General features: G+C 42.0%; 1 protein-coding gene and 1 long non-coding RNA gene across 2 annotated transcripts in view; one reads left to right on the top strand and one right to left on the bottom strand.

Annotated features, from left to right (window-relative positions):
- Positions 1-9,578, top strand: part of LOC149458158 (uncharacterized) — a 127,957-nt gene extending 118,379 nt beyond the window's left edge. Inside the window, exon 3 of the long non-coding RNA XR_016313505.1 lies at positions 8,900-9,578. This is a non-coding gene — a long non-coding RNA (uncharacterized LOC149458158). The remainder of the gene's footprint in view (positions 1-8,899) is intronic.
- Positions 9,270-26,966, bottom strand: part of MFSD11 (major facilitator superfamily domain containing 11) — an 83,534-nt gene continuing 65,837 nt past the window's right edge. Inside the window, exons 11-14 of the mRNA XM_089682673.1 lie at positions 25,990-26,115; positions 22,293-22,467; positions 15,766-15,901; positions 9,270-12,195 (exon numbers count right to left, since the gene is read on the bottom strand). Coding sequence (XP_089538799.1) covers positions 12,031-12,195; positions 15,766-15,901; positions 22,293-22,467; positions 25,990-26,115 — 602 coding nt within the window. The 3' untranslated portion in view covers positions 9,270-12,030. The remainder of the gene's footprint in view (positions 12,196-15,765; positions 15,902-22,292; positions 22,468-25,989; positions 26,116-26,966) is intronic.

Genomic DNA, 26,966 nt, shown 5'->3' with positions numbered 1-26,966 from the left:
CGAGTTTCTAGTAAGAAAAAGCACAATTCTAGCCAGGGATTCAGAGTGCCACATAACTTAGTGATGTACTCAGAGCCAGTTCATGGTTTGAAGAGGAGCCAGTAGCACCTTGGGTTCTCATAAATACAACCTGAGGGGTTCCAAGATGCATGTCTCGCAGGGAAAAAACTGGATTTTCAGTATCCTCTGGGACTTAAAACGCCTGAATTTGGTCCCGAAGCCCAGAGGCTTTGCAGATTAATTGATGGGATTAAGCCTCCAGACCTGGGTCCATGGTTTGTTGGCAAGCAGCATCCTGATTGTGCAGGTGTGTACAGCCCTTATAGTATGTGTGTTGTCTAAACTGATACAGATAGTAGGTCTGGAAGGAGCAATATAGACAGGCCTGAAGCTTTATGTCGCATTCTGTATAAGGCTAAAACCTGTGAGGGTAACCTTTGTATGAAGAAAGTCTTATTTTAACAAAAGTGGACAAGCCAACCCTTAAATGAAAACAGATGGACTGCAGTCTTAGAAGCACTACACTTGAGCTTATTTCTACACTGTAATCTGACTGCTAGGAGACCATCACTCTTGGAAGAATGCTAGCAATGAATGAAGTGACAGTGACCATGAGATTTCCCTGGCTGGGAAATGCATGTATGGAAGAAAGGTTGCCATATGGATGAGAGAAGCTTATTAAGCAGAATATGCCTAATAAAGATAGCAGTTCTATGTGATAACCAGATCTATAAACAGCCTGCTATGCCGACTTGATGGTGCCAGGCATCTGTGTTGTTTGTAATGTGTTCTGCTACAAAATGAGTGATTGATCAGTACTCAGCTTCTGTACAGTCAATCCCTACAATTTACAAAATAATAATAAAAACAAAATAGTCCCGTTCCCTGCTGTTTTGCTTTTCCAATAACACACAATACAGTTACAGCTAGAAGTTACATTTCCAGAACATTGGTTTCATGATAAAAATGCCTCTTCACTCCAGTAATGAGATCTTGAAGGCAATGACTTCCATAACAGTATACATTTCTAAAATGAATCACATTTAACCACAAAAATTATTAATGAGGGTAAAAGCTCATTATGTGTCCTGAAGTGAACCTGTTTAATGCAGCAAAATCCGTTTTACAGATTTACTCTAGTATAAGATATATTACTGTGAAAGCTTCAAAATAACTGCCACTTTGCAATAATATTTCCATTAAGAGCATAGAGAGTCATGGTGCCACAATTACAGTGGAAGATGGATTATCTAATGATGAAATGAATGAGCATAGTGCAGTGGTTTCCATCCTTCAGCCATCAAGTACCTTCCATGTTTAGGGAAATTTTCTTAGATAAAACAGCTCTCATAATTACCAAGCCATTGCCATTGATTTAAAGCACCTGTGCAAGGTGAAGAAAATCCTCAAAACATGACCTGTTGGGGGTACTCAAGGACTGAGGTTGGGCACCATTGGTATATAGTGGAATATAGAGGTGAATGAACCAATCCATAGAAAGTAGAAGTTTGGATATAGGATAAATGCTGGTGGGTTCTTTAACTTAACCCATGTCCCTCTTATGCATAATTTCTCAAGTGTCATCTAAGTTCCCATTTCTGTAAATCTACCTCAGTCTTTACATGTGTCCATTGTCCCTGCTTTAAGCAGGCCATATATACAGTGAGGAACAGAAGTATTTGAATACCCTGCGATTTTGCAAGCTCTCCCCCTTAGAAATTATAGAGGGGTCTGAAATTTACGTTGTAGGTGCATTCCCACTCTGAGAGACAGAATTTAAAAAAAAATTCAGGAAATCACATTGTATGATTTTTAAAGAATTTATTTGTCTTGCACTGCTGAACATAAGTATTTGAACACCTAAGAAACAGCAAAAATTCTGGCTCTCAAAGACCTGTTACTGAGCCTTTAAAAAGTCCACCTCTACTCCACTCATTAATCTAACTTAGTAGCACCTGTCCACCCCACAGTCAGTCAGACGCCAACTACTACCATGGACAAGACCAAAGAGCTGTCAAAAGACACCAGAGACAAAATTGTGGACCTCCACAAGGCTGGAAAGGGCTACGGGGCAATTGCCAAGCAGCTTGGTGAAAATAGATCCCCTGTTGGAGCAATTGTTAGAAAATGGAAGAGGCTAAAGACAGCTGTCAGTCTCCCTCTGACTGGGGCTCCATGCAAGATCTCACCTCGTGGGGTATCACTGATGATAAGAAAGGTGAGGAATCAGCCCAGAACTACAAGGGAGGAGCTGGTCAATGAGATGAAGAGAGCTGGGACCACAGTTTCAAAGGTAACACTACGCCATTATGATTTCAAATCATGCATTGCACAGAAGGTTTCCCTGCTCAAGTCATCACATGTCCTGGCCCGTCTGAAGTTTGCCAATGACCATCTGGATGATCCAGAGGAGGCATGGGAGAAAGTCATGTGGTCAGATGAGACCAAAGTAGAACTTTTTGGTCTAAACTTCACTCGTCGTGTTTGGAGGAAAAAGGATGAGTTGCATCCCAAGAACACCATCCCTACTGTGAAGCATGGGGGTGGTAACACCATGCTTTGGGGGTGCTTTTCTGCGAAGGGGACAGGACTACTGCACTGTGTTAAGGAGAGGATGAATGGGGCCATTTATTGTGAGATTTTGAGCAACAACCGCCTTCCCTCAGTCAGAGCATTGAAGATGGGTCGTGGCTGGGTCTTCCAACATGACAACGACCCGAAGCACACAGCCAGGATAAACAAGGAGTGGCTCCGTAAGAAGCATATCAAGGTTCTGAAGTGGCCTAGCCAGTCTCCACACCTAAATCCAATAGAACATCTTTGGAGGGAGCTGAAACTCCGTGTTGCTCAGCGACAGCCCCGAAACCTGACAGATCTAGAGGAGATCTGTGTGGAGGAGTGGGCAAAAATCCCTGTTGCAGTGCAAACCTGGTCAAGAACTACAGGAAACATTTGACCTCTGTAATTGCAAACAAAGGCTTCTGTACCAAATATTAACACTGATTTTCTCAAGAGTTAAAATACTTATGTTCAGCAGTGCAAGACAAATACATTCTTTACATGTGATACAATGTGATTTCCTGAATTTTTTTTTTAAGTCTGTCTCTCAGAGTGGGAATGCACCTACAATGTGAATTCAGACCCCTCCTTGATTTCTAAGTGGGAGAACTTACCAAATCGCAGGGTGATCAAATACTTCTGTTCCTCACTGTAGGCAGGCTGGTTGTACTAAAGTCAACCTATCGATTGTTTTTTTTCATTCAATCACTACCAATGGTTATAGCCACAGTGATCATTGTATTCTGACAGCTGGGAAACCTCCCGCTGTCAGAATAGCTCCACGAAAGCGATTCCCCCATCAACACTGAGTGTGTTGATGGGGGAATTGAGCAATTCTCTTTTCCCTTAACCCGTGGTTGAAGGAAAGAAAATTGGTTAATGTATGGCCTGCCTTCTTTATGACTTCACGATGGGTTTGGAGGCAAAGCACTGAATCCCACGAGGGTAATTTCCTTTCTGGTGCTCTCAAAAACAAGAAGGCTTTTCACAACCTAACCAAAACTGCTTGAAGATTTTAAAAGGCCTGTTTTCTGCATGGCATTCTATAGACTTTTTCAAAGGAGGTTGAATGGGGGGCAGGAGGCTGGAACCAGTTTATTAAAGAAGGAACATCGGCCATCACAAAAAAAAAAAAAAAAAAAAAAAAAACCCTTTCACTTTGGCCTTTTTTCCCCTGACAACCACTAGTCAGCAAGGTTGGATTCCAACCAAAGACAATAAAATCATTACCCAACTGAGTGGGTAGTTTAAATTTATAATAGTTAGGCAAGGCCTAACCCTTCATAGAATATAACCTTTTAGATTTTAGCCAAAAAAACAAAACTTTGTCTGAGATTTCAAAGATCCGTAGAGTTAATTCACATATATTCAAGGTCATTACTTCAAAATCAAATTTAATAAGCATGATTGATAAAACAAGCCATTTTTCATCAATTCAAAGCATTTAATGTCTGTGTAAACATACAGTTAGCTTTTACTAACATGTTAATGAAAGAGTGGGTGATGACAGTTTGCTTGAAAGCTGAAATAAATAGGTAATTGAGTGACTATTCCTAGCCGATTAGCAATTTCAGACTGCGTGCTTGCTTGATCATTCTCAAACCGCCATACAATACAGCAATTAAACTTGATTTTGTTAACGGAAACTGAGTAAAACTGGCCATACACTGATCAAAATTTAGCTGGTTCAGCGGGGAGCAGACAAAATTTTGATCAGTGTGTGGATGTTCCTGCACAGCAAAAGTCAATCATTTGATTGACTTCTGTCAAAGCAACATGTTGGAAACATTTTCTCCATCAGTGGGCTGCAGCTGCTGATCAGTGTATTCTGAGAGCTGTGGGTGCCACTGTCAGAATACAATGTCCCGGCAGGGGGAAATCCTTCCACTTCTGTGTGTGGATGGAGAAATCTGTTTTCTTTAAGCATATATGGACAGCTTACATTTTCTGGCTGCTGCTATGGCTTGGCTTCAATATTGTCTGAGCCATTGAGCTAGTACAAGTAGTCAGACAGCATATATACTTTTTCCCTTTCAGCGATTTCATAAGCGCTGTTATCATAGGCCCAGGCCTGCGTAAGCATTGCGTTGTTTACATTCAGTCTGTTTGTCTTTACTAAAAAGTTTAGAGAGGAACATGATTATGAACAAGAGATTAAAGCGGACCATAGATGGATCAGAATTTGGCTGATTTGGCCAAATTTTGATCCATTTGTGGCCAGTCCCAATTGATGGACTTGCAAACATTTTCTTGATCAGGGGCTGATCGATGTATTTGGATAGCATCAGAGTACCACTGTCAGAATACAATGGCACAGCAGATGGAGTTCCTCTATTCACCTCACTTGTGTGGATGGAGAAATCCATTTGTTTACGATCAATCCAAGCCGTTAGATCAGTTAGAGGCTGAGAAAAAAAAAATAATTTGTGCGTTCAAGAGAGGAGTGTTTTGGCAGAAAAAAAATGCATACTATGCCTAAATGGGTGTAAATGCATATAAATGTGTGTTTGCAATAAGTGCTTCTAGCACTTTAGCAATGTTTCATTTCAATGGTCAAAATAAATTAACATTCCGGCCAACTAAATGAATAAACGCCCAAGCGCTTGACGTGTCTAAAAGCATTTTAAATAGCACAGCTTAGGAGTGTTTTTACAGCTGCTTTTCTCCTGCCCAGAGAAAAGTGATTAGAAGAGCCCCAGTGTGCATGAAGCCTAAAAGAAAAGCTGAAAAATGCTTCTCCAACCTCTGCCCAGGGCTGGGCACACTCTAAAGTAAGGATCAGCATCTAGACCAGGGGTGGGCAAACCTTTTGACTTGAGGGCCGCAATGGGTTCATATATTGGACCCGGGGGCCGGACCAAGAGTAGATGAATGATGTGTATGTGTCATCCATAGTAAGTATAGTAATATTCCCCCATAGTAAGCATAGTAATTAATCCCCCATAGTAGTTCATCCCCCATATAGTAATTCATCCCCCACATTAATTCATCCCTCATATAGTATTTCATCCCCCATAGTACTATTCCCCCCCAAGTAGTAAGCCAAGTCCCCCCTGTGTCAATTCACTTACCTTTGCTCCGCGCGTTCCTCTCGCCGTGTTCCCGCGCCGTTCCGGTCTTCAAGGCGGACTGTGAAAGGAGTCTAGCTCCCCTCACGTTCGTCACGCTGCCCCGCCTACACACATCCTGACAGTCAATGTATCACGCTCCGCGGGCCGGATTAAAAGGTCCGGCGGGCCGTAGTTTGCCTATTGCTGATCTAGACTAACTGATGCTCTCCTTTAGTTAAAATCATGAGACTAAATACCTAGATGCTTGGTTATGTGATCAGCACTTGAAGAAGCCATGAGCAGCATTTTCTCCAGAAATGTTATATCAGCTATTCTTTTGCTTTTTTTTACAATCCAGCAAGCCTGTTAACATCACTTTTAGGCAGAATTTTACAAAATGCTCTCCTTTATATCTGTAAGTGTATTTACTCATTTTCTTTTCAGAGAAAAAAAAAACAAAAAAAACCCAGAAGATTGTGGAGATACATTGGATATGTAGAGTCCTTTTCCCCTCACGTGTACCCCACAATTAGTGTATTTACTAGTTTATCCACCATTTCTCTTTTGAAAAAAAAAGCAGCAGCAGATAATAGTGTGGAGATGCACTGGATATGTACAGTGGATATAAAAAGTCTACACACCCGTTCAAATGTCAGGTTTCTGTGATGTATAAAAATGAGAGATTAATCATTTCAGAACTTTTTCCACCTTTAATGTGAACTATAAACTGTATAACTCAATTGAAAAACAAACTGAAATCCTTTAGGGGGAGGAAGTAAACATAAAAAAACTAAAACAATGTGGTTGCATAAGTGTGCACACCCTCTTATAACTGGGGATGTAGATGTGTTTAAAATTAAGCAATCACATTCAAGATCATGTTAAATAGGAGTCAGTACACATCTGCCATCATTTACAGTGCCTCTGATTAACCCCAAATAAAGTTCAGCTGTTCTAGTAGGTCTTTCCTGACATTTTCTTAGTTGCATCCTGCAGCAAAAGGCATGGTCCACAGAGAGCTTCCAAAGCATCAGAGAGATCTCATCGTTAAAAGGTATCAGTCAGGAGAAGGGTACAAAAGAATTTCCAAGGCATTAGAGATATACAATGGAACACAGTGAAGACAGTCATCATCAAGTGGAGAAAATATGGCCCAACAGTGACATTGCCAAGGAAAGAACACCCCTCCAAAATTGATGAAAAGACGAGAAGAAAACTGGTCTGGGAGGCTGCCAAGAGACCTACAGCAACATTAAAGGAGATACAGGAATATCTGGCAGGTACTGGCTGTGTGGTATATGTGACAACAATCTGTAGTGTTCTTCATATGTCTGGACTATGGGGCAGAGTGGCAAGACAGAAGCCTTTTCTTACGAAGAAAAACATCCAAGCCCGGCTAAATTTGGCAAAAAAACATCTGAAATCTCCCAAAAGCATGTGGGAAAATGTGTTATGGTCTGATGAAACCAAGGTTGAACTTTTTGGCCATAATTCCAAAAGATATGTTTGGAGCAAAAACAACACTGCACATCACCAAAGAACACCATACCCACAGTGAAGCATGGTGGTGGCAGCATCATGGCTTTGGGGCTTTTTTTCTTCAGCTGGAACTGGGACCTTAGTCAAGGTACAGGGAATTATGAACAGTCCCAAATACCAGTCAATATTGGCACAAAACCTTCAGGCTTCTGCTAGAAAGCTGAACATGAAGAGGAACTTCATCGTTCAGCATGACAACGACCCAAAGCATACATCCAAATCAACAAAGGAATGGCTTTACCAGAAGAAGATTAAAGTTTTGGAATGGCCCAGACCTGAATCCAATGGAAAATCTGTGGGGTGATCAGAAGAGGGCTGTGTACAGGCAATGCCCTCACAATCTGACAGATTTGGAGTGTTTTTGCAAGGAAGAGTGGGCAAATATTGCCAAGTCAAGATGTGCCGTGCTGATAAACTCATACCCAAAAAGAGTGCTGTTATAAAATCAAACGATGCTTCAACAAAGTATTAGTTTAAGGGTGTGCACACTTATGCAACCATATTATTTAAATTTTTTATGTTTACTTCCCTCCACCTAAAAGATTTCTGTTTGTTGTTCAACTAAGTTGTAAAGTTTATAGGTTACATTAAAAGGTACAAAAAGTTCTGAAATTATTTCTGTATCTCATTTTTTTACATCACAGAAACTTGACATTTTAACGGGTTTGTAGACTTTTTACATCCACTGTCCTTTTCATCTCACATGTACCCCACAATTCTCCTTCTCACCAATAGCAATATTATAGGGTGATATAACCAGTCCTTCCACCAAAATCAGTACAGCATCCTGTCAGATTAAATGTATATTAGTCATGTGACACTTTTACAAAACGACAGAGTTTGTTACAAAACAATTTACAAAACGACAGAGTTTGAAAGCAGTGCAAATACAAAATGCCAGAGTGCATATGTCATACCCAGTGCACAAGGGAACATTATGGAGGTCAGTTTGCAGGATCCCTTCTGTATCATCAGTAATTTTGCAACTATAGGTACATAAAAGTTCTTCTTTAAAGCAAACCTGTGGACCCACCTACACTTGCAACGGGTTGCAGGGAAATATAGCAGGAACCTCCAGGTGCCTGCCCGTATGATTACTGGACCACACATTGCATAGCTGAACTGAGACCCACTCCGGATCGCCGTGTTGGTCCAGAATACCATCATATTAAATGATTGACAGGGAGGGTGGCAGACCTCAGGGTAAACAAAGTCTGATCTCAATTTCTAAATCAGAGTGCCATGGGTCCTATTACTCTCTGAAAATAAATAAAATATTTTGCCAGCATCTGGTGATGTCTGCTTAAATTTGTAAGCACAGGCCAACCTACAGATTCACTTTAAGTTAACAGCTGGGTCTAGGTCTATTTTACAAAAACGTTTCATATTCTATAGCACTATCCCTTACCAACTTGAAATCCCTGATAAAGGGACCCAGAGAAGCCCCTTATAAATATCATACAGATTGTTATTCCCTTAATATTCACACTTTTGGAAACCGAGACAAAATGGTTCTTTGCACTCCTCAAATACAATGTGATCATGTCCAAACTGTTGCCTGAAACTCAATTTAAATTAGGTTGTCGTGCACCTCAACTGAGCCTGTACAGGTCAGCACTACATTATTTAGAAATAGAATCCCTAAATCTCATGAAAGATGAATGAGCACTGTTATTTTTTTCCTCCCTCTGTCATATGCCCAAATTGATGACTACCAGTATTCATAATACAGACTTTTCCTTTTTCCTCAGGTGATAAACAGCTTCTTGGATTTTGCCTGTGGCACAGAGGAGATAAGCAGAGTTACAGCTTCTTTGTGGATTTCAAAAGCTTCACCTAGAGCAAGGATACACAATGTGACCTGGAATGTGAACGGAACGAAAAAGGCTTGTCATCTCTCCTTTATGGTACCCACAGGGACCCTTTGACAGATCTGTAGAATAGCAGAAAAAGTGAGGCAAATGCAGCCACCAAGACAAACCGTTTGATCATAGAAACCAAACACTTACACTGGGCCTCGTATAAAAAGTGACTGAAGGGAAGAAATCTGTGTTATCCATAGCAACCAGATTTTATCCAGAGGGTGCAAAACCTCAAAAAGACCCCACACATGGTCCCAAGTTCAGTTTTTGTTGAGTTTATTGTCATATTTTCTCTAGGAAAAGGCTGTGCAAATCTAGTTTTCAAGGGCTGCGTAGAGGCCAAGTATTTCAGACACACATTAATATTGCTTAATGTATTCATGTTTGCTATGTATTGCCTGTAAAAATGAAACAGAAAAAAAAATGCTAGAAGATTCATGGCTCTTTAAAACGAAGCTGGACAGTCTTGACGGAAATGTTGTTTTTGGAAGCCAGAGGGCTATAAAAAACAGACCCCAAGAACAAAATGCATCAAATGATAAAGTCCCCAACTTTAAAGGTTGAATGACCCAATTTGTGGGTGTGTTTTTATTTAAAGTGACATTTTAATTTTAAGCAGAGCTGGGCAGACTGACTCAAAGCACAACTTCACTCAAAAGGAGAAGTTCTGCCCGTTTGCCTCCTCCCTCCCTCCCCTGCCACATTTGGCATTTTTTTTAAGGGGGGGGGTGAGCAGGTACCTGGTTTTGAGAAGTACTCACCCCCACCTCTGGTCTGATGTGCCACAGCCATCTGAGCTGGAGGTTTGGCTCTCCCCTCCTTCCCCTGCAACCTTCTGGGATACTTCACAGGGTCTCAGAAGACTGCGGGGCAATTCACAAAGTGCAGTGCACTTTGCACATGCGCAGTAGGGTACAGACTGTGAAGCTGAAAGGGCTTCACTTCCAGTTTCCCTTACTGAAGATCAGGTGTGGACACCTGGACAGGTAGGTGTCCTTATATTAAAAGTCAGCAGCTACAGTATTTGTGTTGTAGGAGTATGGAGCTCCCCTTGAAGTCCTTGCTTTTTTTTTTTTTTTTTTTTTTTTTTTATATGCCATGGATACTCCAATAGCAGGATGTTCCTGTCACAATTTCGAAGGCTATTCCTAGCCCCCTGCTAGTCTTGTTTCCACCCACCTCTATATGTTCTAGCATCTCCTGTTGTGCTGGACATTTTATTTATTTCATATTGGAGAGAGTACAGGAATGGGAATCCTTCAAAATGACCACACTAGAAGTGGAAGTGCAAACCCATGAACAAAAGCACAGATATACCGACAGAATACTTAAGAGATATAAGATACATTGTTAGATCCGTTTACGCTCCAGCTTCTAAATGTAGTTTTTAACAAAACATAATAGAGCAACAAAGAATACATAAAACATTAACTGAAATGAATTATATTTGTTTTGTTCTTGAATTTCAACCCAGAACTGGTCCAAAAATCAGCATCCCTGCAGCAGGCTAACAATAAAACAGCTGCTCGCTAAAAAGAGCAGCACTTGGGACTGCAAATGAAGTGTGCCGGAACACTAGCAATAGACCACTGCTCACACACACACAGAACAATGGCTCTTACCTTCAGGCTGCTGCAGGGGTGCAGTCTTTTGGGCTGGCACTTGGGCACAATTACAGAACAAACACATATAAGACATGTAAAAAGCAATGGGGTTGATTTACTAAAGCGTGAAAGTGCAAAATCTGGTGTAGCTGTGCATGGTAGCCAATCAGCTTCTAACTTCAGCTTGTCCCATTAAGCTGTGCCAAAAAAAATAAAAAATCTGAAAGCTGATTGGTTTGTATGCAGAGTTGCACAAGACTTGCACTCTCCAATTTTAGTAAAATCAACCCAATGTTTTTATGGGCCTTCCTTTGGTCTATTACATTTTGCAAAAAGCTACAAATGGGCTGCAAGTGCAGGGGCATAAAGTTAATTTATAGCAATCTACTCCCTCCACTATTGTTTAGTTGCTATTTGTAAAGAGTTTGGTGTGATCTAATACACCATAGCTTTGAGAAGTTAGTAATCCCACACAAAGCATTGTGCAATTGTTGATTGTGAAACTTATCCAGTAGAGTGCCATGTGTTCCATTTGTATAGCAATTGATCACTTGTGAAAATAGTAGTGAGACTGAGTTACCAAGAAGGCAATGTAAGGCCCTGCAATAAAACCGTTGTGGAATGACCTCTGGAAGTGACTTGGCTGCTATGCACATCACCATCTCCCCTTACGAGACACTTTATTAAAACAAGAGGCCATCAGTCAAGTATGGTCTTGCTATTTTCATAGAAATATAAAACAAATACAACACATTAGCAGTTTTTAAAAAGACCTGAGTGCAAACAATTTACAGAATAGCAAGAGCAGTGTAAAAACATACCAAAAACTTTGGATGACGGCTGAAACTAAGGCTAACTATACATTCTTTAAGGGGTAAAAAAGAAAAAAAAAAAAAAATACAATTTGGCACCAAACACAAAATTTCATACTTTGACATAACAGCAATTTTTTGTAGTCAAGTATTTTTAGTTATATAGTCACTGTACAGTAAGCCCAACTCCCATTTATAAAACTGCCACTAAAATATCACATGGTAAAAGGGGCATGGAGTGTGATGTCTGATAAAGTTCTTTGCATTCAGTGATCAAAGGGTTGTGAATAATCAGACTTTGTCAGGTGATAAACACGATCAAGTAATAACAGCAGGCAAAGGAGTGTAGCAGCTATTGCACTATCAATGTCTGTGAACCACTGCCATATGTTTTCTCTCTTTCCCAGAAGACGTTGGGGACAGAGTGCATTATGGTCACGTCAAAGTTGTCCTGAATCTAAAAAAAGTAGCACAGAGTAGCTCTAGGGAATGTCCTGCGGCCAGCGCAGATCCACATGTTCCTTAATTAACCTCTAAAAGGTGCCAGACAAGCTCTGAGCCTTTTCACTCTATCAACCAGTAGCTGCAGAGCAGCACATCTTCATCAGATACTGCCGTAGCGAGTCTCTTGAGGATCCAAGCTGACCGTTCCCCACTCCACAAAGAAAAATGAGATGGTGCCAAAGAATCCAAATATCACCATGATTAACAGCTGCCACTGCAGGAGGAGGTAGTTGCTATAAAAGAATGCAACAGCTGCGCTGATAGACTGAATAAGAGGGAGATACAAGAGTGTTACTGACATCGCTCATTACCATACATCTGCTTTTCATGAATCACTAACATTTCTATAAATATATGTACTCAGAAAAAAAAAATCATTAACAGATACGTGTTAATCAGAACAAGTAGTGACTAGCTGATTACCACGTTCACAATCTAAAATTCTGTGGTGATTGCTTATGTATGAGGCAAATTTAATCCATCAATTAGACCTCTCTATCCAAAATATTTCTAATATGTTTAAAGAGCAACTGTATTCTAATCATATCAAAACTGAATTTCCTTACAATTAAAAGTAGTTAACATGTTACAGCAGTGGAAATAAGTCATACTATATAAAAAATAAAATCCAACAAAAACCACAATACAATTTATTGGATCCTCAAAAACAAATGGATACTCACAAGCAGTAAAAACAATAGTTCAGTCTTGAGCGGTGAGTCCAATCTGGTTGGAAAGCCAATGTGTTTTGAGGGTCAAGCCCCATTCTTCAGAACTCTGAAGAAGGGGACTCGACCCCCGATACACATTAGCTTTCCAACCAGATGGTTTTAGAATGGGACTCACCCCCCAAAACGGAACTGCTTATGCTATATGCCTGCTGTTTTTAACTGCTTGTGAGTATCTGTCTTTAAGGATCTAATAAATTGTATGGTAGTAATGAACGAGGAGTTATGCACCCTCTTGTGCGTCTTTTGCAGTTGACAGGAGGTTTCCTGATCTGAGGAAGGCTGCACCTGAGCAAGCATTCCACAATAACATCCTGTGGATGTTAGTGTGATAGATGGATAGATAGAGAGATGGAGAGAGAGATGGAGAGAGAGATGGAGAGAGAGATGGAGAGAGAGATGGAGAGAGAGATGGAGAGAGAGATGGAGAGAGAGATGGAGAGAGAGATGGAGAGAGAGATGGAGAGAGAGATGGAGAGAGAGATGGAGAGAGAGATGGATGGATGGATGGATGGATAGATGGATAGATAGATATGTGTATGTCACACTATGCCCACTCTACCGTTGCTTGGCACAGCCATACTAAAACTCTGACAAAGCTGCCCTGAATGAGGAGGCCTGTGGATTTAGATTAGCTGTGCCTAAAGCTAGCCACAAACACCAATTTTCAGGACTTCTAACGAGATTTCAAATGCAACATAACTTAAACAATTAACGGAACCTACCATATACAGTTTGGCTCCTTTCACACCAATGCGCTTTTGTGCAGATTTTACACTGATGCACTTTTGTCATGCTCCCATTGACTTACAATGGAAGGTGCCTCTTTGATGTGCTTTTGAAAAACTGCATCAAAGATGCAACATGCAAGACTTTTTAGAATGCAGTGTGAACAGTTACATAAGATTTAATGGACAATAGTTTTCATGCCGTTTTGTCGACCTGGAAACGCACAGCAAAAGTGCACCAGTGTGAAAGTGGCTATTCTATGGATATCAAAAAAATTATCTAAAAAAGTGTTGATGCTTTGTAAATCTACTCCATTGCTTGCCTTTTGAAAGCGGACAAATATGTTTGGAATCATATGAAAGTTGCTATGTGTGAGGCTAACATTACGAATGATAGGGCAGCACAGTGGCTAAATGGTTAGCACTTCCACCTGGCAGTACTGTGGTCGTTGGTTCGAATCCCAACCACAGCACCACCTGCCGGGAGTTTGCATGTTCTCCCTGTGCCTGCGTGGGTTTCCTCTAGGTACTCCGCTTTCCTCCCACACTCCAAAGACATGCTGGTAGGATTTATTATTTATTTATTTATTTATTTATCGGGTTTATATAGCGCCAAAGGGTTTGCTCAGCGCTGTACAATAGAGGGGGGGACAATACATGAAACAGTACAGTAACATCAAACAGCACACAAGGGGCAAGAGGGCCCTACTCTTTCGAGCTTACAATCTAGGAGGGAGGGGGTAGAGGTACACGAGGAAATGGCTGTGGGGGATGGAGTGGTAGGAGGAGGGAAGGGCAGCGGCTGTTAGGTGAGGGTGGGGTAGGCTTCCCTGAAGAGGTGGGTTTTCAGGGAGCGCCTGAAGATGAGGAGGGAAGGTGACAGTCTGATGGATTGGGGTAGTGAGTTCCAGAGGATGGGGGAGGGCCTGGAGAAGTCTTGCAGTCGTGCGTGGGAGGAGGAGACCAGGGAGCAAGACAGAAGGAGGTCCTGTGAAAAGCGAAGGGTACGGGTAGGGTGGTACCTGGGAATCAGGTCGGTGAGGTAGTTAGGGGCAGTGTTGTGAATGGCCTTATAGGTCAGAGTGAGCAGTTTGAATTTAATGCATTGGGCAATGGGGAGCCAGTGGAGGGAGAGGCAGAGGGGGGTGACAGAGGTGGAGCGGCTGGTGAGGTGGATGAGTCTGGCAGCTGAGTTCAGGATGGTCTGAAGTGGGGAGAGTTTGCACTGGGGTAGGCCGGTGAGGAGGGAGTTGCAGTAGTCAACGCGTGAGATAATCAAGGAGTGTACGAGTAGTTTAGTGGTGTCTGGGGTAAGGAAGGAGCGTATCTTGGCGATGTTCCGGAGGTGGAGCCTGCATGTGTTTGTAAGTGATTTGACATGAGGTTGAAAGGAAAGGTTTGAGTCCAGAATGATGCCAAGGACCTTGGCTTGCTGGGCGGGATTGATGGTGGTGTTGTTGGTAGTGATGGAAAGGATGGGGGGGGGGGGCGCGGGAAGGGGGAAAGACGAGAAGCTCGGTTTTGGAGAGGTTGAGCAATAATTAGACAGGATAATTGGATCCTGTCTAAACTGGCCCTGATATGTGTATGTATGAATGTGAGTTAGGGACCTTAGATTGTACACCCCTTGAGGGTTAGGGACTGATGTGAATGTACAATATATATGTAAAGCGCTGCGTAAATTGACGGCGCTATATAAGTACATGAAATAAATAAATAATGACAGCTTAGACACCATCCACTCTATACACCTGCAGCAGCTTTGTAATGGTTTATATTCTGTAGATGTTCCACAAGAAAGTTTGATTAGAAAATGATTATACATATGACATTATGTTTGCAATGATGTACAGAACAAATCACTGCAGATACACAGATAAAACTTATGTAGGATTGGTTTCATCTCTGTGTATCACCTGAGGCTAGTCACTACACTGGTAATATGTAAAGTGTTACAACCACTTTACAGTTGGGTATACAATACATGTACATTTTTTTTTTTTTTAATTCAACCAGTGGGACCTTACAGATCCCCAAATCAACACAAACGAAGCTTCATGCAGGGAACTCCCTCAAGTCCAACCTCCTAGGAAACTAGCATGCTGGGCAAAGAAGGTTATCCAAAAGGGTGGATTTCCATTTTTTTTCTTTTTGCCATTGCCCCAACCTCCTGTAAGCAGCAGTATAACCCAACAGTTTTAGAGTTCCTTCCTGTATCCTGCAAAAGTACCTTTTTTTCTTTTTTAGCCTTGACCATTTGAATGAAAGAAGAAATAGAAAACCACAACATATTCCTTTACATTGCAGAGAAAAATCTGTATAACGGTTATATTCGTGCATGTTTATATACACACGAGAGTGAGTTCTCACGTTTCTTACCTGCACAAATTTGAATATTGCAAAAGCGGGTGCACTGTCATCTGCGTACAGGGTTCCCAAAATACTCAAGAGCTGAGTGTTGAAGCAGCTGTCTCCTAAACCCAACAGAAAGCTGCAGAACATAGCCAGGGCTTTGCTACAGGAAGCAAACCAGAATGGTTAGATGTGACTCAGCTGGTCTTTAAATAAAATGAAACAAAAAATGAAACCTGAATATACCTATTACTTATTTACCAGCTTGTCTTCAATAAACTTCCTTGCAAATCTTGATGTTAATATTGCTACTGAAGTCTGAGTACTAAATATTAATGGACTTCTCTCTACATACTGTCTACAAGATTGAAAATAGGATTCACCTTCCTAATGCCGCGACCCTTTAATACAGTTCCTCATGTTGTGGTGACCCCCAACCATAAAATTATTTTCGTTGCTACTTCATAACTGTAATTTTGCAGTGGGAGGAGTAGTGCCACATCACTGGTGTCAGTGGGGGGGGGGGGGGGAGGAATAGTGCCCCAGCGTTGGCGTCAGTGGGGGGAGGAATAGTGCCCCAGCGTTGGCGTCAGTGGGGGGAGGAATAGTGCCCCAGCGTTGGCGTCAGTGGGGGGAGGAATAGTGCCCCAGCGTTGGCGTCAGTGGGGGGAGGAATAGTGCCCCAGCGTTGGCGTCAGTGGGGGGAGGAATAGTGCCCCAGCGTTGGCGTCAGTGGGGGGAGGAATAGTGCCCCAGCGTTGGCGTCAGTGGGGGGAGGAATAGTGCCCCAGCGTTGGCGTCAGTGGGGGGAGGAATAGTGCCCCAGCGTTGGCGTCAGTGGGGGGAGGAATAGTGCCCCAGCGTTGGCGTCAGTGGGGGGAGGAATAGTGCCCCAGCGTTGGCGTCAGTGGGGGGAGGAATAGTGCCCCAGCGTTGGCGTCAGTGGGGGGAGGAATAGTGCCCCAGCGTTGGCGTCAGTGGGGGGAGGAATAGTGCCCCAGCGTTGGCGTCAGTGGGGGGAGGAATAGTGCCCCAGCGTTGGCGTCAGTGGGGGGAGGAATAGTGCCCCAGCGTTGGCGTCAGTGGGGGGAGGAATAGTGCCCCAGCGTTGGCGTCAGTGGGGGGAGGAATAGTGCCCCAGCGTTGGCGTCAGTGGGGGGAGGAATAGTGCCCCAGCGTTGGCGTCAGTGGGGGGAGGAATAGTGCCCCAGCGTTGGCGTCAGTGGGGGGAGGAATAGTGCCCCAGCGTTGGCGTCAGTGGGGGGAGGAATAGTGCCCCAGCGTTGGCGTCAGTGGGGGGAGGAATAGTGCCCCAGCGTTGGCGTCAGTGGGGGGAGGAATAGTGCCCCAGCATTGGCGTCAGTGGGGGGAGGAATAGTGCCCCAGCATTGGCGTCAGTGGGGGGAGGAATAGTGCCCCATCGTTGGCGTCAGTGGGGGGAGGAATAGTGCCCCATCGTTGGTGTCAGTGGGGGGAGGAATAGTGCCCCATCGTTGGTGTCAGAGGGGGGAGGAATAGTGCCCCATCGTTGGTGTCAGTGGGAGGAATAGTGCCCCATCATTGGTATTAGTGACACCAATCATGGGGCACTATTCCTCCTACTGACACCAATGATACTTACCTGGCTGACCCCTGCTCCAGCCTGGGCTCGCTCCCTCCCTCTCCCATCTACAGCAAGCATACCTGGCTGCAGCAGCACCATCTGCACGCTACAGACACTTACCTGTCAGCTGTCTTCCTTCTCCGGCTGCTCCCTTCTGATCCCGGGGATGTGGCCAGATGACAGGGGCGGCATGTCATCCCGCGCACACATCGCGTCCAGGGAAATGTGGACGTATCTGCATGTGGGTGGACCCGCCTGAAAACTGATAGAGGAGCGGTGTCTCGGTTCCTAAGACCATCGGAAATATGTGTTTTCCGATGGTCTTAGGAGACCCCTGTGAAAGGGTTGTTCGACCCCCAAAGGGGTCGCGACCCACAGGTTGAGAACCGCTGCTGTAGGCCAACTGCTCAGTGGATAGGCCTTAAATCATAGTGCTCCTCTGTGATGCAAAGCATAGGGCTTAACGCAACAAAATAAATATTCAATCTATTATTACAATTTTACATATTAAAAAAAAAAAAAGAAAAAAAGTAAAGTCCCCTTATTTGTTAGATTTTCTAACCCGAAAGTCAGAGATAAGAGGGAACAAAACCACCAACTGCTGTCCTATCAGCTACCTTACCTCATGCCGATAACCTAAGCTTTCTCCTTGTTGGTGCACCAAACACTGATGTTTCAGTTGTAGTTGGTGTGTTTTTTATTTTGGGGACTCCAGAGCTGAGATCTACCTGCCATTGTACCAGGGTTTGCTCCCTCTTCCTTTTGGAGTTTAGGGTGTTCCCACATCTCCTATTATTATTATTATTATACAGGATTTATATAGTGCCAACAGTTTGCACAGCGCTTTACAAAATGAAGGTAGACATTATGGTTACAATACAATTTGGTACAAGAGGAAACAGATGCTGCTTATGGCTAATATATGAAATAGGAGAAAAACTCAGCAAGAAGAGTGGGACTGATTTGTGACTACTTTGCTATGTGCTCAGACTTGGGAAAAGATTTAGATTTCTACCACAGCAGTCCCTAAAAGAATAAAAACTTTTAGATATCCGCCAAAAACTGTTAAACTGAATTTTAACCTGGGGCAGCACAGTGGCTAAATGGTTAGCACTTCCGCCTGGCAGTACTAGGGTCGTTGGTTCTAATTCCAGCCACAGCACCACCTGCCTGGAGTTTGCATGTTCTCCCTGTGCCTGTGTGGGTTTCTTCCGGGTACTCCGGTTTCCTCCTACACTCCAAATTCATGCTGGTAGGTGAATTGGATCCTGTCTAAATTGTCCCTAGTATGTGTATGTATGAATGTGAGTTAGGGACCTTAGATTGTACGCCCCTTGAGGGTTAGGGACTGATGTGAATGTATAATATATATGTAAAGCACTGCGTAAATTGACGGCGCTATATAAGTACCTGAAATAAATACAATAAATAAAACCTGAACTGACCCTATAGTATCTAGTATGCAGACACAACTTGCGCTGATGTATGCAGAGACATTAACTTTTCTCCCTGCCCACCCTACTGTCAAATACTGCATCAGAGTGGCTCAAAAGTTTCAACATTTAACAGTATAAAAAGAAATCCACATTTACAGCCAATATTTTACTCCCATGGTGTTACGTAGACACTTTCTATTGTCTGTTCAGAGATGAGGTCTTCTCAGAACCCAGAAAAGGATTCAGTGACATCAGTGTAAGGGCACTGCTGGGGACCGAATGATGCAAGCACACATGCAGCCTTGGATTAGCAGTCTCCTGCACGCAGAAAAGGCATTGGCAAGGGGCCTGAATAGAGGATTTAAGTAAATACATCTTGTATCACAAGGTAAGGGCAAAAAATTAACATGGATTAGAGGGGGTTGGGAGAGGGTTAAAGTGGTTGCAGACACTCAAGGTTTTTTTTACCTTCCAGCAAAACACAAAAAAAAAAAAACTTGCCTTTAATATCACTTTAATATTTGCCCAAAGATACATTTCAAACTGCTCCTTGCGTTCCTTTATTGAAATGCCTGAAAAAGTTGAAAACTTTTACAGTACAACTTTTAACTTTTCTTTTTGGCTATAGTAGGGAAGGGTTAAAACCCATATCAGGTTTTTTTCTTCCATCTATGTCCCATTGCAGAAAGTTCTCTTTATTGCCTGTACTTTAAAACACAAAGGGAAATGAGAGGAAACCTTTCCCAAATAAGGAAAACACCTCTCACCCAAACAGGTGTCCTGATGGGAAGATTTACCTTCTATTCTTCTCTGTTGTCAACTCTGGCCAACTGGAAAAACAGAGAGTGGGGTTGATTTACTAAAGGCAAATATACTACTGACACTTTGCAGGGGAAGTTGCCCCAGAGTTTAACGAATGTGGTGAATTTTCACTATGCAAATACCATCCAATCAAAAGGGAAAATGAAAAAAAAAAAAAAAAAGAATTTTTGCTTGAACGCGATTGTCTCATGGAAGAAGTCAGCAAGGCCTCACCTTCTTTACAAAGCTGAGCCAAATTCCCTTGCAAAATGAACAGTCTATATGCCTTTTGTAAATAACCCCAGTGAATCTCTCTAGCAGGGACATAGAACCTTTGTCAGGGTTTGATTGCGGTCTATCTCGAAATCTAAAAAGCATTGATCACAGTAGTCATTCAGAAATTGAGTGCAACTCGCCCTACAAAAAAAGCAATTTCACTGCTGGAGAGATTTCACTCACTTTCTGTCCAGAGACCAACAGGACATGAGGGGTATCTCCCTAGGTGAGACATGGGCAGCAATTCCCCACACCTAATAAAAAGTTGGCTGCAAATCCACCTTAAAATATATATGTTTTCTTATTAATTTATAACGGAGATATGTGATTATGTTAAAATAAATGCACTCTTACAGGTTACAAGTAAATGAGGTTAAAAGTGAAAGGAAACCTGTGCTAAGAAAAATATATGTAGGCATTCACTGCCGACAATTTCTTCTGAAAACACTAATGGCTTGAAAGTCATGCCGATTCCTTGGCTTAAATATCAGATCACTGTATGAAATTAGGAGCTTGGACTTCACTGCAGCTTTGAGTGCACGTTTGTTTCAGGACAGTGACTCAGAATATTTAAGCAAAAAAACAGCCAAGCAACTAGCATTTTCGGAAAGCCATTGACTGTAGTCAGTGTACTTCACTCGCTATAGGCTTCCTTTAGTTACTGAACAGTTGAACATATTACCCTCAAAATTTCTGTTGCAGTAGCTTACATCTGATTGCTGGGTAGACTCCTTAATGGATTCTGTGATATATTTCTGACCTGTTATACACTAAGTGCTTGTGTAGAGATAACCATTGCTCATGTAATAGGCTAAAGTGGCCCTGTCAACAATATGGAAGTCCAATAATCCCTGCTCTTGTAAATAAATATCTTTCCTGCAGCTGAACACATCACCAATCAAAAGGAATTGCTGGCTGAAATCTGCAGAAACCGATTCCAGGAGTGCAGATTCCTATGTTCCTCACAGCGCTCAATGGCTCCTTCCAGCCACTCACCTGTCACTACAGAACACAGAAGCAACACAAAGGTTGGCAGACGGAACCACTGAGAGCAATGGGAGACCCCACTTCCAGAGGGGTCAGTTTCTGCACAGACTTCAGCCAACTATTTCTATAAAATTGGAGTTGTGTTTGGCAGCACAGGGAGAGGCAATCAATTTCAGAAAGCAGAGTTTATTTGGACTTCTATATTAATGACAGGGTTGTTTTAATGGTTTTTTTCCTAGCTTTTTCACCAGAGTAATGCACCACAAGACACTACAGAATGTTAGAATTTCTGGAATATATAATCAAACATTTTCTGGCGTTTTAGGACTGGAAATGGGGACATTGTTGCCCAAAGATTGACAGAAAAAATTTAATTAGTTACCAATGACGACAGAAGCTGCATTTTATACATCCTATATTACATCATCTATAGTGTTTTTATTTTATTACTATACATCATCTATGCAAACTGGATAAATGGTTAACACTTTATATTCTGTGGTATTGGCATCCTAGGTTCTTGAATACCATCAGCAGAGTTTGTACATTCTATATAATTTTGTGTGGGGTCTTCTCTGTGTCCTGGTTTCTTCCTACAGTCCAAAAACATTAATAGCTGAAATTACGTCTGATCAAAGGGACCCTAGAGTATGTATGTCTGTAGGACTGTGGTTGGGGCAATAGACAAAGTGATTCTACATTTAATTTTTTTTTTTTTTAAATAACACGTCATACTTCCCTTGGTGCAATGGTTTCGCACAGAGCAGCACCATTGGTGCAATGGTTTTGCACAGAGCAGCCCTGATCCTCCATTTCTTGGGTACCCTGCCAGTGCTCCTGGCTTCTCCCTGATGCTCAGTGCCACAATAGCAAGCTGCTTTCTCTGGGGGCACTCATACTTGCATCCTGCCAAGCTGCCTGTTTTGTCCAAAAGACTTAGGCTGGCCATACACTACACAATTTTCTGTCCAATTTCCTTTAGATTTACCTGCAACTATGTAGTGCAAGGGCTTGCCTAATTTGATACAATTGAAAGTGTTGTTAAGGTTTGACCTTCAATTATATGGTTTTTGGCAAATCTAAAGCACAATTCTCAAAAAAATTGTATAGTGTATGACCAGCCTTACAGAGCATGGCTCGGCCCTACCCCCTACTCACTGGCTGTGATTGACAATAGAGGGAGCCTATTGGGAGGGGGGCTCCGGGGAAAGCAGCGCTCAGGTTTTTTTTTCACCTTCAGGCATAGAATACATGAAGTTAAAAAAAACATCCTGCCTTAAACACCACTCTAACTTCACTGGTAAAAGAACTGAAGTGACGTACTCTCTGTAAAACACTAAAATATGTTGTTGATCTCTATGAGAAATAAGTTAAATATTAGGTTATAAAATATATTCATATTTAGTTTTATAAAGGCAGAAAAAAAATGCAATTAAAAAAAAATTTCCTACCTAGGATCTACATATGCCCGACTGTAAGTCCCATCACGTGAGGCAATAGGGGCATCAGTAGGAATACTGAGGAAGATCAGGTAGAAAGCAAGAAAATGAACAACAAGCCCAAATAGAAAGACTGGATTTCTGCCAAAGCGACTATTCTTGCTGAGTAATCCAAAGACTGCTCCACCTATAAAGTAGACAGGAAGATTTTTAATCAGTTCACAGTACAAAAATGAAATTCTGCACAGCTGGAAGGCTTCAACAAATGCTTACTTTCCGTGTTTAAAGAGCAATTCTATGCAACAAGTCAATACAATCAGTGAACTGTTAAAAATATCTAGAAAAACACAGCAAATGTGGTTAAGTTTGAAAGTTCACTTAAATTTACCTTAAAGTGAACCTGTAAGACCCACCAAAGCAAGGGAGATGAAGAGGGCATGAGAAGGGAGAGAGAGAGAGGAGTGATGGAGGTGCATAAAGAATACCTTTAACCTTTCCGAGAAATGGTTTACATGATACGACAGGCTGACGGTCTGTCACTGTGTAGGAACGCACATACTGACAGGGATAGAGCCTGTTTCAGCAATGAATGGGTAAAAAGGCGTGAGACTAATTGTAGACAGGTGAGTGTTGCCCACAAAAATGTACTCTTAATGGTCATTGCTTCCTCCTCAGGAGAAAGGAGGCTACATGAGCAGTGTGCATATACAGACACACAAGGAGCATGTGTCCAGCCCTGTCTGGCCTTCGAGGGTCTAAAATAGCCAGGAGGCTGTTCATGGTGTATGTGACCACTGTGATGGTAATGCCTTTTTGAGGAATTAAAGTGGACAGAAGCTAGGGTTGCCACCTCATCCTTTCAAAATCAAACACACATTAATTACACAGGTTCTGTGGTGATTAAACTCACTTGATGCCTTATCTGCAAAAAATTAGCCTCAAAACCTGTGTAACTAATATGTGTCCGGTTTTTAAAGGGATGAGGTGGCAACCCAAGCAGTAGCCCAAAAATATCTATGCACCCACTGGAAAATCCAAGAGGAATCTTAAACCTTATGGTTATACTGCCGCCTACAGGAGGATTGGACACTGGCAAACAAAAAAAATATGTAGGCCAGCCCCGGATAACCCCTGCCACTCCCAGCATGTAGCAAGAAAAGAATTGTAAATCAAGTCCAAAAATGCTTCTTTTCCTCTCATCTATTGTATGACACAGGGCATCATATCTATTGAGACTTGATACTTGCAAAACAAATACCGTGCCTTGAAAAAGTATTCATACCCCTTGAAATTTTCAACATTTTGTCATGTTATAACCAAAAACGTAAATGTATTTTATTGGTATTTTATGTGATAGACCAACACAAAGTGGCACATAATTGTGAAGTGGAAGGAAAATGATAAATGGTTTTCAAATTTTTTTACAAATAAATCTGTGAAAAGTGTGGCATGCATTTGTATTCAAATCCCGAGTCAATACTTTGTAGAACCGCCTCTCTCTGCAATTACAGCTGCAAGTCTTTTTGGGGATGTCTCTACTAGCTTTGCACATCTAGAGACTGAAATTTTTGCCCATTCTTCTTTGCAAAATAGCACAAGCTCTGTCAGATTGGATGGAGAGCATCTGTGAACAGCAATTTTCAAATCTTGCCACAGATTCTCAATTGGATTTAGGTCTGGACTTTGGCTGGGCCATTCTAACACCTGAATATGCTTTGACTAAACCATTCCATTGTAGCTCTGGCTGTATGTTTAGGGTCGTTGTCCTGCTGGAAGGTGAACCTCGCCCCAGTCTCAAGTCTTTTGCAGACTCTAACAGGTTCTCTTCTAAGATTGCCCTCTATTTGGCTCCATCCATCTTCCCATCAACTCTAACCAGCTTCCCTTTCCCTGTTGAAGAAAAGCATCCCCACAACATGATGCTGCTTCCACCATGTTTCACAGTGGGGATGGTGTGTTCAGGATGATGTGTAGTGTTAGTTCTTCTCCACACAGTGTTTTGCTTTTGGGCCAAAAAGTTCAATTTTGGTCTCATCTGACCAGAGCACCTTCTTCCATGTTTGCTGCCCCCCCCTCCACCCCCCATGGCTTCTCACAAACAGCAAATGGGACTTCTTATGGCTGGCTTTCTTCTTGCCACTCTTCCATAAAGGCCAGCCTGTCAGTTTAGGTGGACAGCCAAGTCTTGCAGGTATGCATTGCGACATACTCTTTCCATTTTCGGATAATGGATTGAACAGTGCTACATGAGATCTTCAAAGCTTGAGATATATTTTTTTTTATAACCTAACCCTGCTTTCAACTTCTCCACAACTTTATCCCTGACCTGGCTGGTGTGTTCTTTGGCCTTCATGATGCTGTTTGTTCACTAATGTTCTCTAACAAACCTCTGAGTGCGTCACAGAACAGCTGTATTTATACTGAGATTAAATTACACGCAGGTGGACTCTATTTACTAATTTGGTTACTTCTGAAGGCAATTGGTTCCACTAGATTTTAGTTAGGGGTATCAGAGTAAAGGAGGCTGAACACAAATGCATGCCACACTTTTCAGATATTTGTAAAACTTTTCGAAAACCTTTTATCATTTTCCTGCCACTTCACAATTATTTGCCCCTTTGTGTATGTCTATCACATAAAATCACAAAAAAATCAATTTACGTTTTTGGGTGTAACATGACAAATTTCAAGGGGTATGTATACTTTTTCAAGGAACTGTAAGACAGTAATTCCTCTACCAGGCATAACCCCTCTCAGTCAGGCACTACCTCTTTTTTTTTTGCTAATGTCTTAAGTGATGGTCAGTTTTGTGCAGTCTCTGCATTAGGTTTTCAAATAGTTTCTCAAGATTCCTAGTAAGGACAGGAGATAAACTACATTTGGATCTGTTGCCTACAGCCTGGGGCCAAGAGGGAAGGTACCCGCACCCCATGATGGACTTGCGAGGATGGTCTATAACATTGCCTTCGGCACTGAACCCTGTGCAATGGAGACTTGTGCAATCTTTTCACTGCCTGTTGGTCTGGGAGAATGCTATACAGGTCCAGGACAGTGATCCCCAACTGAGGAGGCATGTTTCTGAAGGTGTGCCTGCCGTGATCAATCACCTGACTATTCTCCATTCTTAGATCCTTCCTTCTATGAATGGTGGATCTGGGTGGAAAGGGAAGGCATAGTCAGGCTCTCTTGAGAGTCTATGACAGACCCTTAGCTGTAATAACCTCGTACAAATCCCACCGTCCCCAACAACAGAAGAGTACAGCGGCTGGGGTGGACATCAGAGGAGGAAGATTTAAATTAAAGGAAGCACAACAGTACAAGAAAGACATCTACAAAGCCGCAATGGAAAGGTGCAAGACCAAGCTCCAGCACCAATGTACAGTGGAGTCTTGATTAGGGGAACAAAATTGAAAAGGTGCTAAAAAAAAAAAAGTCAGCCTGAACACAGGATCCTCCTAGGAAACTAGGAAAAAACAGAAGTATGCCAGCAGTGGGAGAAGGAAACCCTGGCGGGCCTACAGTTTGTCCAATACTCTTGTAGGCAGTAGCATAACCTGGAAGTTAAAGAGTTCTTGTGTCTCTCAGTGGACGGGAACAAAAACCTTTATTTTTGAGTGGACCAAGTTTCTGGAAAGTTCTCTATATGAAACTAAACTTTACAATGCCCACTAGGTTAAAGCAAATAAGAATTGGATTGAAAAATACCAACCTAAAACTTCTCCAATGCCGACAAATATTCCAGATAGCCCAATTAAGCTCTTGGCATCGGCTCCGAACCAGTTGATTGCTCCAATGCAAGTGCCAAACACACCAGAATAAAAGGTAAGTTCAAAACCTGAAAGACAATAAAAGTACATCTAATATAGCATCTACAAAACATCCTAAAGTCTAGGTTAAGTTAAGTTTCATCACTGTTCCATTCTTAGGCTTTTTAAATCTTAAAAAGCAAGAAAGAATTGCAGTAAAACTGGGGTCTTTTAGTTATTTTGACCTCAAACATTTGCATACTGTGTCTTCCCTTTTCAGTTTTAGAAATATAGCACATTACAGTTCATTGTGTATTTGTTTAAATGTTTACACTGCCTATGGGAATCAGATGAAAGACGCAGTGCACTTTTATTCTGTTGTTGATCCATTTTTATCTAGCGTTTTCCACTTTTATGTGATTATGCGTGAAATAGGGCTGGGAATATACTGAAGGCTTGCTGAAATTGCATATAGAGGTTAAAAAAAGAAAGAAAAAAAAAACACAAACACAAGTGATTTTGAAAGGAATAAACCTGAAGTGAAATAACTAGTATTTTATCAGTTTTCTGATTTCTGTTTATCATTATTTAACAAACAAAAAAGGTTTAATGTCTATTTAACCCTAAAGTAATTAAAACGATTAAAAAAAAAAAAAAAAAAAAGTTCACTTTACAAATATATGTTATACTTACCTGCTCTGTGCGGGGAGAGACACTACAAATGGGTACAGTGCTGGATTGAGTGAGGGCTGAGCAGGATGACAGCAGAAGGGTTCCTTACAAAAAATCATTTAAATTCAATATCAATCATGAAGGTGGAGACAGGAGAAGGTGGAGACAGAGGAATAACCTCATCAGTATGTGGTTTCTTCCTTATTGTCCAAAATGCAGACTGAAACATTTTTTTTTCCATTGAGCCAGTGGACTGAGAGCAAAAAAA

Source organism: Staurois parvus, unplaced genomic scaffold (assembly GCF_062004578.1).
Source record: "Staurois parvus isolate SC_StPar_1 unplaced genomic scaffold, SC_StPar_1.0 ptg000293l, whole genome shotgun sequence".
Lineage (NCBI taxonomy): Eukaryota > Metazoa > Chordata > Amphibia > Anura > Ranidae > Staurois > Staurois parvus.
Note: the sequence above shows the minus strand (reverse complement) of the source record. Positions and strands in the feature narration are given on the sequence as shown.